Consider the following 16647-nt stretch of genomic DNA (forward strand, 5'->3'; position numbering starts at 1 on the left):
AGAACTGATATGATGATGGATATGCAGAGAGGAGTTAGCAGGCAAATACAAACACAGAACGATGCCTGAGCTAGACATGAATTAGAGCATGATTCATTACTACGACGGCAGATAAAAAGAGGACTTTCTGGCAGAGGTGACAGCCATAGCCAAGAGTACAGAACAGAACAAACCTCAAAGCCCACCCCCTCCTTCTGTTGGTTTCCTGATCCCAGTTGTCCAGTTGACACAGGAACAATCTGTCAGACCTCACTCAAAACCGATTGCAAGGATGGGTTCCAAAAGTCAGACTAGTTATCTATTGTGTGGAGAACAAGAAGAACGTTTTCTCTCATTTAGCCAGCCCAAGGAGGGCAGAAATCCATAAATGTGTGCATGGCATTGGATTACTTTTCCATGTCATCAGCTCTTTATAGTCAGCTGCCAGTGTGGGTTTCAAGAGGCATCTCTTCTCTCTTTCATTTAGACGATGAAGCAGACTTGTATTGTCAGAGACAGAACTACCTATGTCGGTTTCCAGTGTTTGCTCACTCCCTCTAAGGCCATTCTCAAATCACGCGAACAAGTCAAGTTTTCTCAGTTCTATAGCCTCCGCCGTTGACATCTGGAGCATCTCGGGGAGGGTAGCCTAGTAGAATTTTGGTAGAAGCTACGAATGGCTACAGAAACCTTGACGACATTCACTAGATCAGCAATTCTCAAACTGTGAGTTGGGACCCCAAGGTGAGTCGCGCAACCCTATTTTAATGGGGTCGCAAAATGTGGCTTAGACTTTCCAGGGCTGAAGCCAAAGCTCGAGCCCCACTGCCAGGGCTGAAGCCTGAGGACTTCAGCCCTGGGTGACAGGGCTCAGGTTACAGGTCCCCTGGCAGGGGCTGAAGCCCTTGGGCTTCGGCTTTGTCCCCCCACCTGGGGTGGCAGGGCTCAGGCTTTGGCTTTGCCCCCACCCCCACCCGGGACAGCGGGGCTTGGGGAGGGTCATGCTTCATTACCCCTCCTGGGGTCAGGTAGTAATTTTTGTTGTCAGAAGGGGGTCACAGTGCAATGAAGTTTGAGAACCCCTGCACTCGATCCTATTGGATGGCTCTAGCATGGGGCCCCTATAGCATTTCTGCCCATTACAGATTAATGGTGCTCTAGTCTTCTTGAGATAGGTAGCTTTTACAGTCAGATTCCCATAATATTCTTATTCAGAACACAGCTCATTCCATAGGTGCAGGAGCGTGTACATTATAGAAGTTAGGGGTCTATTACAGGAGTGGGTGGGTGAGGTTCTGTGGCCTGCAATGTGCAGAAGGTCCAACTATATGATCACAATTGTCCTTTAAAGTCTATGAGAAGCAGAGAGTGAAACATATTAACCATTTCTCCAAGGCTCTGCCTTCTCTTTGCTGCGCTCAGCAGAAATGTCCTATGCACTCAAAGTCAATACACAGGAATGATTCCCTAATACTGTCCTTCTTATTCACACAGAACAGCACAGGCTGACTGAGGCTGTGGTCTTAAAGTAAAAGTAGTCTGAGGAACCGCAAGGTCCAGCTCTGATTCTGTGACCCCTGGCGGGGGTTGGAAAGTAAACGTCCGCAGCAACCCTACAAAGAACAGAAACAGCTCCATCTTGGCCAGACTTTCTCCAATGCAATTCCGGCGCCCTGCAGTGTCAAAAATGATTAGATTTAACTGTCAGAGAAATAGTTACAGAGGTGATGTATGTTAATGTTATAGTCATCAGGTGATCTATTAGGAGCAGTAATGGGACTCCTCGTGTACCATTGTAACCAGCTGAACTGACATAGTTACAGCAAAATAATCTGTTTTGTAGCCAGATGATTATGCCAGTAGCTCATGTTGCCACGGTATGCATGTTGATTCCTTTGTCAGACACGTTCATATAGCAAGGAGGTGATAGCCACATGGTAAATTGCCAGGGTATGTAATACATTAAATTATTGTGCACCCTTTTCTGTGGCAGGCTGTGGTCTCTAGTGGATAGGACATAATTAGAGATCTGAATTCAGCCACTGAATTGTTGTGTGACCCTGGGGTATGTCACTTCCCCTCTCTGTGTGTTTGTTCCTCTCCCATGCTGTGTCTGTCTTGTCTGTTTAGATTGTGAGCTCTACAGGGCAGGGACTACCTCTCGCTGTGTATTTGTACAGCACCCGGCACAGTGGGGCTCTGTATCTAGGCTGAAATCTTGAGATGCAACCGTAGTCCACAGACATCATCCACAGACTTATCCTGACACCCCAGCCCCCTGAGCACTTTCAAACAACCTCTTTCTCTTAAAAATCAGCCTTCCCGAGAAATGTTCCCTTCCCCAAAGGTGGAATGGTTTGAAGACTTGTAGGTATCACCCAACCAGTCACACTTTGGTGACTGTATTTTGTTCTTGGCTCCCGTAAGACTGTTTCTTTTTTAGCAGGGTCCCCTGCCCCAGAATGACAGTATCTGAGAGATGACATCATGAAGAAATCAGGGGAAAGCGAGAACATGGCTTTTGACATCAAAAAATCACTGCTGATGATTTTTGCATCAAAAATGCAAATGCCTGGCTGATGCAGTGCTGTAGCAGCAAACCCCATGCTGGAGAGCGGGGTCCAGAATCACAGCTGGATTCCTGATCTGGACTCCACAGCTGACATTTAACAGAGACAGCTGTAAAGTATCGGGTTGCAAGGCAGGATTTGAGAGATTCTGCAGGCAATCTTCCTCTACAGTACTTCAGGGTTCCTGCAGTGCTGGGTTTGTAAACCTCATAGTAAGGCTACTCTTTCCAGCTGTGGCCACTTGTAATGCGCTCTGCTGGATGGCAGCACGTGCAGGCCAGGAAACAGGCAGCTTTGGAAATTAACAGCATTTGGAAACATTTATTGCTGGGCCACAGCAGAGAGGCTGGTTAGAGGACACCTCTCCACTAAAGAGGGATTCAGATGGAATTTCACAGGATACCTGATACCTTGCAATGTTCCTTGCCTGTCGGAACTTCATCTGAATACTTGGGATGGGCTGTTTGATTTATTCCACCTTGGCTGCATGTTTGCATGTGTGTGTGCATATGTGTGTGCGTGCGTGCGTGCATACATACGCAAATACACATTTAGAGAGGTGGAGTAGGTCAGTATTTTACACATCTGTCTAGCACAGGGGTGGGTAAACTACGGCCCAGGGGCCGCATCCAGCCCTTCAGACGTTTGAATCTGGCTCTCGAGCTCCAGCGAGGGAGCAGGGTCTGGGGCCTGCCCTGCTCCATGCTGGGGAGCAGTGTTGAGGGCTTGCCCTGCTCCACGCGGCTCCTGGAAGCAGCAGCATGTTCCCCCTCTGGCTCCTACGCGTAGGGGCAGCCAGGGGACTCCGCATGCTGTCCCTGCCCCAAGCGCCGCCCCAGCAGTTCCCATTGGCCAGGAGTGACGGCCAATGGGAGCTGCAGAGGCGGTGCCTGCGGATGGGGTAGCGCGCAGAGACGCCTGGCCGCGCTTCCATGTAGGAGCCAGAGAGGGGACATGCCGCTGCTTCCGGGAGCTGCTTGAGGTAAGCGCCGCCTGGAGCCTGCACCCCTGTTCCCCCCCTACACCCCAACCCCCTGCCCCAGCCCTGATCCCCCTCCCACCCTCTGAACCTCTCGTCCCAGCCCGGAGCACCCTCCTGCATCCCCAACCCCTCATGCCCAGCCCCACCCCAGAGCCCGCACCCCCAGCCGGAGCCCTCACCCACTTCCGCACCTCAACCCCCAATTTTGTGAGCATTCATGGCCCGCCATACAATATCCATACCCAGATGTGGCCCTCGGGCCAAAAGGTTTGCCCACCCCTGGTCTAGCATCTTTCACTTAAGCCCACCACCTCCTTTGGCCGAGTATTATTGACTGTATTTTGCAGATGAAGAAATTAAAATCCAGAAAGGATTCAGTGATGTGTCAAGGCCACACAGTAAGTCAATGGTACAGCCTCCTGACTCTGGTTTAGGGTATCATTCAAGTCCTGTTTATTTTGGCTGGCCTCTCCTTAGCACCTTTTGGGCTCCCTTCCTTATTCTTTTGGAGCCGACACCCTTCCTTCCTTTGTCTACCTTTGTATCAGTTGAGAACTGATCCCTTTTGTTAGAGGGAAGGCTTATGCTGAGATAAGTCAAGTCTGTTGCAGATTCATTGGCTTTGCTTGGCTGGGTATTAGGTTGGTTTGATCCTTTTTGAAATACTGTAATAGATCTCTCCTGATCAATGCTCTGTTTCCTAGTACAAAGTTACTGATCCTACCAGAGTCTGAGAACCCTCTGCTCCTTTCAGGATAGGGCCCCTTAATTACCTGTGGAGAATGGCAGGAAAGCTTCTTTCTTTACAAACTTCCCACCAGCATCAAGAAAGTGGTTGGGGTTAAACTCATGTGGTGTCTCCCACTGTGTTTTATCCAGCAGCACCGAAGTGAGGGAAGGAATCACGGTTATTCCCTGGAATACAACATGAGGCACAAACTAAAAGAGGTGTTTGGTTCTACAAACCTCTATACATCCAAAAGCAAAATGAAACCTCTGATTGAACTGACACTCCAATCCTGAGGAATTCTCTTAGAGGTACATTGCTCATTGCTCTTTGGGGCAACGAGTATCCTTTTGTTCAGTGTTTGTACAGTGCCTAACACAAAGGGGTCCTGGCCCTGGCTGGGGCTCCTCAGTGCTACCCCGTAGCAATTATAAATAACAACAACAACAACATTCAGAGTAGGACATGATGCTGCCAATGCCATACTCAGATGGGCAAGGACATTGTAGCTGTGTGAGTACTGGTGGCTGAGGCAAGGAAGGGCTGCAGGATTTGGTCTTAAAAGATTTTTGAATTCCGCTGATCTACTCTGTCAGTCTCCACCCTGCTGTTAAAGCTTTGCTTCTTCCTGTGACCCAAACCTCGGTCTGATTGAAGTAAATGTGAATCTTGCTACTGGCTTCACTGAAACCTGGATTTTACCTGTTGGCTGTGCCAAATTCCAGCTTTAATTCTGGTTTCTACCAGGTGCACTTGCATAGATGATTTGAACCCTTTCATTCAGAGCACTGTACATGATACAGGCTGAGATTTTCAAGGCCGTGTAGGGTGTTTAGAAGATGGCTAAATCCCCAGCACTGCCTTGGAAACTACAAACATGGGGCCAGATTCTGCATGCCAGCCTTCCAGAGTACCTCACTCTGCAAATAGCTGCACTGAGTCAAACAGAGCTCCTCTTGGAGTGAGGAATTACTCACATGAGGCTGGCAGAATCTGGCCCTTAGCGTCTAAGTATCCATTCATTTGGCAAAGGGCGGAACATAGTGGTTTCCATTTAAAAAATGCGATACATACCTTGGGGAGGAAGTAGCCTCTGAAATGTGTGTCAACAGATGTGCACCGTGGAACGTGTGGCAGCAGGGTGATGAATCTCTGCACTTCATGTATCACCGCGTTTGTAAATGGCATGTTTTTCCGGTCTTCATATGTGGCCTGATTTCCTGATTGGACAATGGTCCCAATCTCCTCTTGTACCTTTTCTAAAAGTAGAAGCAAACACAAATGTGTCCCATCGGAAGGCCTCTCTCCCCACTTTTGAATTTGCTTTGGCAAAAACAAACCACATTTTTCAAACCCTAAACCTGGCTTCCTCAGGCACCCCAAGTCTCTCTGGATTTCAGGCATGTGTGTTTTGTTTTGTTTTGTTTTGTTTTGTATGATTCCACCTACACAACTCTTCTCTACACTGCTCCCGCGAGGAAATAGAAAAATCCAGTTTTGGAAGACAGAAACCAGCCTTAATCAGCTTAGACTGCCAACTCTTTGGGACAAGGACAATCTTTTTGTTTGGTGTTCATACAGTGCCTAGCACATTGGGGTCCTGACCCATGATTGGGGCTCCCTCATGCTGCTGCAGTACAAATAATAACTAATAATAAAGAGAGGGGATGCAGCTTTTGGGGCGAAAGCAGCATTGGCATCTACACATCGGACACTTAACCTGACCTTCTTATTAAAACAAGGCACGGACAAAGAGTGAAACCAGAGAGCGGCTCACTTTGGATCTCTGGATATTTCATCATCAGTAGGATGGCCCATTGCAATGTTGTGGCAGTTGTCTCAGTTCCAGCCATGACCAGGTCGAGTACAGAGGCGATTATGTTTTCGTCATGAAACAGGCTGTCTTTCTTGTTTGTCTCCTTTAAACACACAAGTTTCAGTTAGTGTTGAAAGTGCTCTTGTTCACTCTGACTGAGGCAAAATTACCATTGAGTAAGCTTTGGGAAGCCCCACCTCGTCCATCGCATTTTCTGGCATTCTCCTCGGTTTGTGAGCCAAGGGGAAGCCAGCAAAGGATTTCAGAACCAAGGGCAGAGTTGGGTCTGAGCCACACAGTGCAGATCTGCATGGAGAGCTGAACTTCCCCAGAAAGTAGAGGTGTTTTGATGCAAGTGATTGGTTCAGGGTTCATCTTTCATCTGAAGAAGGGCTGAGCTCTGCTTAGGATGGTATTCACAAACTCACCACTGCAGTTCATTTTGCAGGGGTTGGAAATACCTATTCCCTTCTGTGTGCAGCTGGAGATTTGAGTTCAATCATTTCAAACCTCCAAGAGACACCTCCCACTCTACCTGCCCGGCTGGAATGTGTGCAAAGATTTTTTGTGAACATTCTCCCCTGCCAGACTGTTGGGGCATAGTGATCCTTGAACCCAGCTCAGTATGAGTGGCTAGGAGGTGCAGTGTGCATATCTGGCCCAGCTCTGTCTGAAAGAAGAAAAGCTTAGAGGCTAAATGTTTTTTGTTTTAATATTACACTGAGATCAATCTGTCTTAGAAATCATAGTGGCCGGATGCAAGGAATAAATTCAGGGCCAGGACATGTAGCTGTGATATAGCAACTAACTTCCTTAGAGTGTATTATTCCTTGTAGAACAATTAGATTAATGATTGGTTTCTTTATTAACACAAAGGGTCAGATTCATCCTTCATGAAACCCTATTGATTTTCCTGTAGGAACAAACAGTTGATCATAGATTATAAAGTGGGGTGGTGTTTTCACATCCGATTTTGGTGAAACATTCACTAGATAAATTATGGCAAAAGTAAGGGAACAGAGTTTGATTTCAGTTACATCTGGATAACGGCATTGACCTCAGGAAGGTTAAGTTGATGTGGCTGAGATCAGGATCTAGTTAAGTGTTTTTGTTGAAAACAGAGTAAATTGTAAATGGAGCATCTTAGTCACATACCTCATGTTGCTTGAACACTAATGCATCAATGTAGCTCAGTGAGTTCTCGTTGACATCTTGTCTGCTGATCTGGATGTAATTCCTTAAAATGATGCGCACATCTTCTATTTTTTTAAGTAAAATCTTGTGGGTTTTGAGAAATAATCCAAGGAATGGGTAGAAATTAAAAAACTAGTAAGGAAAAAAAATAGACGCATTAAACTCAAAGTGCCAAGATACAGAAAGAGCCATGCAAAAGGGTTCTGGGACGGCCTATCATTAGAGGTCCATAACATTGTCCAAAAGAGGTTTGTAATGATAACCAGCAATCCTGATATCACTGGGACTCTACCTGGGTGAAGCTAGCACATTTGAATGTAGGGCTTGGCCTTACACTTTCAGGCCCTGATTCAGCAAGGTTCTTAAGCACAGGCCTAACTATGTGGTCCCATTGGAGCAGATTTTCTACTGCATCTGGGCTATGCTAAAATGCAGCGATGAGGCCACAAGGGAACCAGTTATGTCTCCCTGATTCTGAGGTGCCAGGTCTCAGCACAAGGGCAAAGCTAAAAGGAAGCAGCTCTAACTTACATCACAGGGAACCTTATTCTAGATACAAATTGAGTGCACTACTCCACCAAGCCCCTCCCGCCAAAATGTCCCTGACATGCTGACCCTGTAACCCCTATGTTTGGTTGGAGCGGGAGTTGGCTATGCCAGCTGAGAGTTCCCTTGCACAAAGGAAATTCTCCTCTGGCCACATTAAGTCCACTTTGTGCCACAAAATCTAGTCCTTTGATTTCAGTGCGGCTAGGTACATGATTAAGTACTTTGCTGACTCCTCTGAAGCATGGTTAACACAGACATAGCCTCTGAACACGAACTATGATTAGAAAATACAAAGGAGGCAGGCAAAGGCTGCACTGTCATGCACAGTGAAATGACATATAAGAACAAATAGAATAAATTAAAAAGATAAAGTCTATGACAAAGTTCTTCCTCTGCCTTGGTGGGTTCTGCACTTTCTGACGGATTTGCTCGCCTCAGAGGTTTACAGCAGTCCTCAGTTTGGCTCCTTTTGTTAGTGGCACAAACCTGCCGTTTACTTAGCTAACCTCATCACTGGCCAGCATGGGGAAAAGGAGGAGAACAATCCCCACAGTCTCTGCTGGCCCACCTAATGAGTCGGAGGACAGGCCAGGGACCTTCCCCTCTGGTGGGACGCACAGTCCAGATCAACTCCTCTTATATCAAATAGGGAGTTGGGGGGATGGGAGGAACCCAGGCCCGCCCTCTACTCCAGGTTCCAGCCCAGGGCCTTGTGGATTGCAGCTGTCTATAGTGTCTCCTGTAACAGCTGCGTGACAGCTACAACTCCCTGGGCTACTTCCCCATGGCCTCCTCCCAACACCTTCTTTGTCCTCACCACCAGACCTTCCTCCTGATGTCTGATGACGCTTGTACTCCGCAGTCCTCCAGCAGTATGCCTTCTCACTCTCAGCTTCTTGCGCGCCTCTTGCTCCTAGCTCCTCGCATGCACCTCGCTAACTGAAGTGAGGTCCTTTTTAAAACCAGGTGCCCTGATTAGCCTGCCTGTCCTAACTGATTCTGGTAGCTTCTTAATTGGCTCCAGGTGTCCTAATTAGCCTGCCTTAATTGGTTCCACAGCTTCCTGATTGTTCTGGAACAGCCTATTATCTTACTCAGGGGAAAGGGATCTGCTTAATCTGGGGCTAATATATCTACCTCCTATCCCATGGCAATGAGTTCCACAGTTTAACTTGCCATTGTGTGGAAAAAGGACTTCCCCTTGTTTGTATTAACCTGATGCCTATAAAAACAAAAACAAAACACTCTCCTGTAGCAATCTGGCCTGACACTGTCACAAGTCTCAAACCTTGGGGGCAGAAACCAACATTCAGTACAGGGCTAAAATTCTTATAGCATAATTCTCATCTCAAATCCACACCAGACAGCAATTCTCAGTGGGACTATTTTATGTGTCATAGAGGCTATCAGCAGCCTGGCCACAAAGATGTTGCTCTTGTCTGTGCTGAAGAGAAAAAAAACAAGAACTAGCAGGTTGTAACTCCAGGCACCAGTTATTCATATTTCGCTACCTTAAACTAGCACGTTAGTAAACTGTTTCATGAGCACGATATCTTCCATTCAGCACTATTACCTATCACCTTAGCTGGTACAAATAGATACTGTGATACCAGTTCATACTAAAACACAACTGTTACCTTAGTTTCCTAGTATGATACATGCCATGAACTGGCTGGAATAAACCCTGCATGTGACCATCCTCACATGAACAATAGAGGGAACTGGCTGGTGAAATGTGATTTTTTTCCCCGCTGTTGAATTAACGATCCAAATGCAAATTACAACACTCAGTAACACTGTGGATTTGTGACACTGTCTAGGGACCTATAAACCAACCAGTGGATTTCATCCACCCAGACAAGTTTTTCTTGTTACAGATGCAATGTAGATAACCTTCGTATAGTAAGTATAATTCAGTACAGGTCACTAATAGATGTGGAAAATAGTCACGACACAAAATGTTCTTGGAGTTTCAATCTTATGGGCATGTTACAAAATCCATGAATACAGCTGACACTATATCTCATGCTCATTGGTAATCTCAGCCTTGAGGCCAAGAGGGTGCAGAGCCTGAATTCCATTTTTGGGAGCTAGAAGGGTTTCCTCCCATGTCATGGTTGAAGCACATTGGCTGGAGAGTTGGGGAAGCTTGCAGTGCTGCTTCCTGTCCTTTCTCAGAGTGAATCTAACCCTGCATAACAGGGTTATTCCTAACTCACAGTCCCTTTGTTCAGTCTGTTAGACCAATGATTTGTAAATGGTGGTAGGCGGGTTGCAATTACATAATATACAGCTTGGTTTCAAATATGGTCTGAGGATCAGACTCCATTTTAATGACACTGATTATAATTATGAAAGGCAGCACCCCGAATACTATTGAGTTTTAGATGGGATGTGCTAGTTCTTACAGCCTGAGATCTTCTGCGCTGGATCATGGAGCCTGTATGACTCAAAATACACTGAAAGAGTTACTTACATGCAAGAATGGAGATCCAAGAAGAACCATAACTTCATCTATGAGTCTTAACAGAGTGACAAAGGTTGGGTCTTTGTAGTCAAACCGGTCCCCAAACAGCATAAGAAAGGTGATGTTGGTTGGAGCAGCATTAAATGACTTGAGGCTAAATGGTTCACCTATAATAAGAACAAACAAAAGCATAAACATAACTCTCATGCTGCAGCCTCACCGCTGACTTGTGTTTACAATGGTGTTTGAAAAGTCTGCGCAATGCGATATTTAACCTTAATATTCCCCAGCTCACCTTGGAAAGATTTGATCATCTCAATAAGCAAATGAAGCTCTTCAAGAATTCTTTCCTCTATCAGCTTTTTCCCCATTCCAAGGTTGCGCATGCTTGACACAGTGAATCTTCGCGTCGTTCTCCACAGTTCTCCATTAGAAAAGAACACACCTGAGGTATAGGTGAGGTATATGTGATTGCTGAGAACGTAGAATTCAAGGGGATCCTACTCTACTTAAAAGAATATGAGACTATCTCCACCATTTCTTTCCCTCCATTTCTCCTTGCTGTCCCATTATCCCATTTGACATTCATTTCTATGTCCTCCTCCTAGCTCCGTCCACCAATCCTAGCCATCTTTTACTTCATGGAAATAGTTTTCCTCCCGGTTCAGTCTTTGCCATCACACTCATGTGGGAGGCAACCAGGCATTTAGAGCACTCTGTTTTTTAATACATTTTCTGTGTGACTTTAATGCTGATGTAATGGGCCAGATTAACAGCCCTGAAGACCTAAATCCTCTGTTGGTCCATTCAACAAGTGCTGCAAGGGTAGCAGAGGCAAAAGCTTGCCCTTAGTCAATCCTTGGCATCTCTGCTGAAGCTACCAATAAGACTGTTATTTACTACTGGTGTTAGTGTTTGCTTGTGTGACGTGGACAGTATCCCACCAAACTCATTTCACCCAGATCACTAAAAGTCAGCCGCTCGTAATAGCTGCTGATCTAGATTAGAATTGACCTAGGAGCTAAATGTGAAAGCTTTTCTACTGCCCCCCATTATATCAGTGTTACGGATATACTGACTCTGACCAATTCTTTTCCTCCTTCCATTGATTTGTCAGTTTGTAGCACTGAGATCAGCTCTCAGAGTGTGACTGGGGGGCTCTATCACACATTGTACTCAAGGAGCTCTGTGTGATAGTTGATGCTGGAGCTCCTAGTTAAACTTTGAGCTAGAGAGTGGAAGAAATAAGAGAAGGATCCAGGTAAAATGTTTTCTAAGCCATTCATGGATATGGGAATGGAGGAACTGCCTTGGGGAAATGATGGAGCTGTTTGAGGGAAGGGATCACAGATTTGGCCCATAACCCTTATCTGAACCTGTGATATACTGTTCTACAAAGGGTGATTTTTGAAGGCAGGACTTTCTGGAATGAATACATTCCAAATGGCAGCACCGATTGGCAAGAGAGGCAAAATACCTGAGTGCCAAATCCAGTATGGTTCATCTCTCATGAACTGATACCTCAGGTAAAATGCATTCATGGCAGTGAGGCACCTAATTAACATTGGCTGCCTATGGGAATTAGTCACATAGTTGCCATTGTGCCTTTAAAATTCTGCCCTCATCTTTTAAAATTCAGGATGTTAACTCGTTACAAAGTTGTTTGCCAAAGTAATTGCCACTAATGACAACAGCTGCAAACCATTCTAAATAAACTGGAAAAGCAGAATTTTGGGGTCAGTTTGGCTAAAATACAGACTTGGGGCAGGACTTCCAAAAGTGCTCAGGCAATGGTGGCAGTAGGAGAAGAGTTAGGCCAAGGCTGAGCCCTTTTGAAACTCTCACATCTCCAATGGCTAGTACCATTTCCATGCTGGATTTGTTCAAATATTGGGATGGGTGGTCGGTCTACAAATTCATCCGTGAAGTTCACGAGCGCCTCCTTCACGGCTTCATATCCGGTCAGTACCACAGCTTTCTGGGACCCAAAGTGGAGGGTGAACACTGGCCCATATTTTTCTGCTAGCTGAAAGAGAGGAAGACGATTTTAGTGTCATCAGTGGAGAGAGCGCATTCAGAAACCCCGCATTTCCTCTTAATACCCAAGGCGTATGCAGGTGTATTTGTTTATAGTACTAATCTGACTAGCATATGCATGAAACCCGTTGGTCTAGTAGGAGCCCAGTCCTGTTCTGTGTGGGGAAAACCACACACACTCCAATCTCTAACTCTGTGGCATTCAGACCAGGAAATCTGGCCCCATGTATTTTAAACAAACTCATACTTTTACATACACTTGAATGTTAAAAATGAGATATTCATAAATCCCCAGTGTTTACGCACTTTGTTTACTCTGCATTTCTCTTAATTTAGTCAGTGAAAATCTAGGAAGTCATTGAAGTCTGTTCTTGATTCAGAATCAGTGCTGGGTAGTTAGAAAGGGGAAAAAGGTTCCATGACAGATAGCTGAAGTATAGTCATTAAAAGGATAGTCTGGTATAGACTGGTATAATCTATAGACTATAGACTGGTATAGACTATTAGTGGGGTGTTTGAGCTCAGTGCCACAAGAGAATATTCTTAGGTCTACAGGAAGCTAATAGTCTGGTTTTGTTCTGAAGAAGAAGGAGAATAAAGAACAAACAGACCCCTATAGAATGGGGATCAGTTAATAAACAAAATGGCGGAATAGGAGAAAGACAGATACAAACAGACCTGTTGTTACAAAATGTATAGCAATTCTTATAGCAATTGTGACTCCTTAAAGGTGTCTTGCTAGAGCTGTGAAAAGAACAGAAATTCCATTTCATGCAGGATTTCAAGTTTTTTAAATTTCTTTTTGTTCTGATTTGGAATGAAAACTGAAAATTGCAAAATTCTCCATGAAAGAAAATATTTAAAAAAAAATGTTTTGGCTCCATCAAAATGTTTCATTTTGATTTTTTGACTTTATATTCTACTATATTGTATTCTATTCTATTGTACGTTATAAAATTTAAGAAAATTCATACTGAAAGTTGTTCTGAAAGGAAACATCTAAATGTTTTGTTCCAAAAATGTCGACATTTTGACACGTCTGAACTTTTTTTTTTTTTTTTGCTAACTACTCTAAACTATCTGTTCAACCTTGTTTTTAGCTGTGACACTCTTGCTACTTTTCCCGGACCTGAAGAAGAGCACTTGTAGCTCCAAAGCTTGTGTCTGTCACCACGATAAGGTGGTTCAACAAAAGATACTACCTCACCTCCACCTTGTCTAATTTCATAAGTATGTCTGCAGGGCTGGCTGTGCTGGGGGGGGGGATTCCTGTTCATGTTTGGTAAAGAATCATGTTTGCTAATGACTCCCGTAGGCATTCTGCATGTAGCATAACACCCTGGGGAGAGAATCCTACTTTCATGGGGGTGGCACGTGTGCACATGCTGCTAGCCGCTATGTATCTTGCATTTTTAGGGGAGCAGAATGGGATCCCTGCAAAGAAACTTCATTTTTCAAGCATTGCAAAGTTTCACGCCATTCCATATGTTAAGGGATAAAGTAGGGTCTAAGCACATGGGGTGAATTCTGACTCCCACCCCCAATGATACAATGGTGGAAGGCTTTTAACACACCACAATTTGTGCATAAAGTCACTGTGCCAGTGCTTCAAGCCAGCACAGAGAGGGGTTGGAGACACAGAGGTGTGTGGCCACTGCACAAATTCAATGCCTTGTAACCTAAACATAGATGGCAGAGGGCAGCCTCATCCACAGCCCGTTCGTTGCATTTGGGCCCTGGGAGGAGAACTTCTGACCCTGCAAATCCCCCTGCGTGAGGTCAATGCGCTAAGGATATAGCCCATGTTAGTAACCAATAGGTACTATGCACTGGATGGAACCCTGCAATGGTAGCTGTTTTACTATTTGTATCACCCTAGTGTCGAAGAGTCCTAGTCATGCACCAGGACCCCAAATATTTGTTGCACTGTTTATTAAACCCTGGCAGAAACAGATCCAAGGCAGAGCTGGATGGGCAGGAAGGAAACATGCTCAGACAGCCAGGGAGAAGTTTTGCAAAACTTTTCTCTTGGGGTAAGGAAAAGCAAAGCTCCTGGATTGACCCTAGCCTGACAGGCTCCTTTTCAGCATCCTCTTACAGATAAGAACTCATTATCTGCTTAGACAATGATAAGTGGTTTTAATTACAAGTTAACAGAAGAATTCACAGGATATTTATTCCAGCTACTTGACAAAATTAATCCATCCTGTTGTTCTGCCACTCCCTCGATTTTAATGGGAATTTGCCTTCTTAGGAATGGAGTAACAACTGCATAAGAATATCTGGATTTGACCCTTCCTTATGTGGCTGTTGGACTCTTTATAGTGAAATCCTCTTACTTCTTCCTGGGGATTTTCTTTTTCATGTTAGTTATTTGCTAATAGTCTAAAAGCCCTTTGGGTATGAGAGTTGTCAAGTTCATATTTAAAGTCCCACATGCACTGTATACTTCATGTACCTTATCAAGTTTACATGAAAAAATCCACATTCCCCCCAGGGGCCCTTTTTTAGTGGTTGATCAGAAATGAGATTGCCACCACATAGACAGGAGCTAGAAGAATCTTGAGACAACATTACCGTGCAATTTTTACAGCTCTGAAATTTAATTCAGATTAATAAACAACAACAAAGTCTTCTCACTGGTTTAGCTGAGGCAGACTTAAAATGCATGAGGCGTTTTTTTTCCCCCCCTACCTTCAATAGTGATTTATCTTGTCTTCTAATATCCAGTAAATGCAGGTTGCCAATGATCGGAAGAGGAGGTGGACCAGGAGGCAGTTTAAAAGGTGAGTTTTTAGAGCCAGTTGAAAAATAAAATGCACCTAATAAAAGCAGTGCACCTAGCAGACAGATTAATGCAGGATCAGAAATAATTGGCATTAAAAAAGCCATTGTTTTCTCGCTGTAATCTGGTTTTTGGGCTAGAAGCAATAACAAAGAAATGCGGTGGCGCTGTTCAGAGTGTAGCCGCGGGTTTTATGTTTGTTCTTTGCGATTGCCACACGTGTTCTGCTCTTATTAGGGTTTGCAAAACAGCTAAATACATACTGTAAACTCCACCCTCCTTAAACACCTTGGAGAATGTGGTCTAAGCAGTTTGCAATGTCTTTCCAGCAATAAACAGGGTTTCGGGTTACAAGCCTGTGCATATTTGTGCAGGAGTATGTGTGTCTGATGATAGAGCTTTGCGATTCCTGTCGCGCCTTCACCTGAGGATCTCAAAGCACTTTATGAGCAGTGACATGAGTACCATTATGCCTGTTGTGCAAATGGAGAAATAGAAGCACGGGACAGTGAAGTAACTTGCCCAAGATCACACAGTAAGTCAGTTGCAGAGATAGGAATAGAACCCCCGGGGTCTGTCTACCCTAGGGCAATGGCCTGTTGAATTGTCAGCAGTGGGTCATCCTTCTCTGGCTTGAGAATGGTGTAGCTTCTAGTGAAGGTGGGATCAAAAGGCCCTAGTGTAGAGAGACCATTTTCGACGCCTGTTGAAAGGGGGAAACATAAGGATTTGTCATTGACAAGTACTGTCAGCAACAGCCCGTTTTCCTCATGTGGAGTCGAACCCTAGCCCTTCTGATGCCCAGATCTGTGCCATAACCACAAGACTCTTCAAGAAGTAGTCATGGGAGCTGAGAGTCACAGTGGTTGATTATGGCTTTTGGAATAGACAGTGGCTGGCACTTGGCTATAAGGCTTCAGGCCCAATGTGTGCAAACGGTTACCATGCCCACCTCAGTAAAGGTGTGTAGTGATGGGTGCATCTCCTCCTGTTTGTTCTATCTTAGGTAGAAACTGTGGGCCCAATTCTGCTCTGTCTTGCACATTCTACAGTCATTTTAGCCTGTACAAAGTGAGCGTAAAACATTACAAGGCCTGAACAGCTGGACCAGGGAAATATGCTAAAATCTGGAATCTTACCAATACTTATTCTGCTGATTTTAACGAAATATGGAGAACTATGATATTATTGGTCAAATTTTCTAATGGACCTTCATCAGTGTTGCACTTGAACCTGCCTGAGCCTGCAAAACTCATCTTTGTGCATATAGATGAGAATTTTCAGGAATAATTGTGCAACTGTGTGGACAAAGCAGGTAGTTGTGCACCCAACTTCCTGCTTTGCATGCACAAATACTTGTTTGCACACACAAATTCACAAGTTTGAGTACAAATGGATGTACCAGCACATTTTGCAAGTGTATTAGTGCATGGTAGTTGAAAATTTGGTTGTAAATCAATAGCCTTAATTACAATGAAATCTTACCCTTCAGCAGTTGTGTTCATGCCACATCCCAGAATAATTGCTGTCAGTATGGAGCT

General features: G+C 44.8%; 1 protein-coding gene across 1 annotated transcript; it reads right to left on the reverse strand.

The window, feature by feature from the left end:
- Positions 1 to 1360: 1360 nt before the first annotated feature.
- On the reverse strand, positions 1361 to 15213 carry LOC102941965 (cytochrome P450 2W1). Its single transcript, XM_027827730.3, has 9 exons — positions 15016 to 15213; positions 12148 to 12310; positions 10580 to 10729; positions 10294 to 10451; positions 7230 to 7400; positions 6036 to 6177; positions 5333 to 5517; positions 4305 to 4446; positions 1361 to 1652 (listed from the first exon to the last, which is right to left on the reverse strand). Exons 1-9 carry the CDS (start codon positions 15211 to 15213, stop codon positions 1462 to 1464), a joined length of 1500 nt encoding a protein of 499 aa, XP_027683531.2. The 3' UTR covers positions 1361 to 1461.
- Positions 15214 to 16647: the final 1434 nt, after the last annotated feature.

This window comes from Chelonia mydas, chromosome 10 (assembly GCF_015237465.2).
Source record: "Chelonia mydas isolate rCheMyd1 chromosome 10, rCheMyd1.pri.v2, whole genome shotgun sequence".
NCBI classification, from domain to species: domain Eukaryota; kingdom Metazoa; phylum Chordata; order Testudines; family Cheloniidae; genus Chelonia; species Chelonia mydas.

Excerpts from the sequence above, each read along its gene's own strand:
- LOC102941965 (XM_027827730.3), bottom strand. The coding sequence starts at position 15,213 with ATGGCTTTTTTAATGCCAATTATTTCTGATCCTGCATTAATCTGTCTG. Across the intron at positions 10,452-10,579 it reads GATGATCAAATCTTTCCAAG|GTGAACCATTTAGCCTCAAG; the intron begins GTGAGCTGGGGA and ends TTCTTATTATAG. Across the intron at positions 1,653-4,304 it reads TTTCCTGCCATTCTCCACAG|GGCGCCGGAATTGCATTGGA; the intron begins GTAATTAAGGGG and ends TTGACACTGCAG.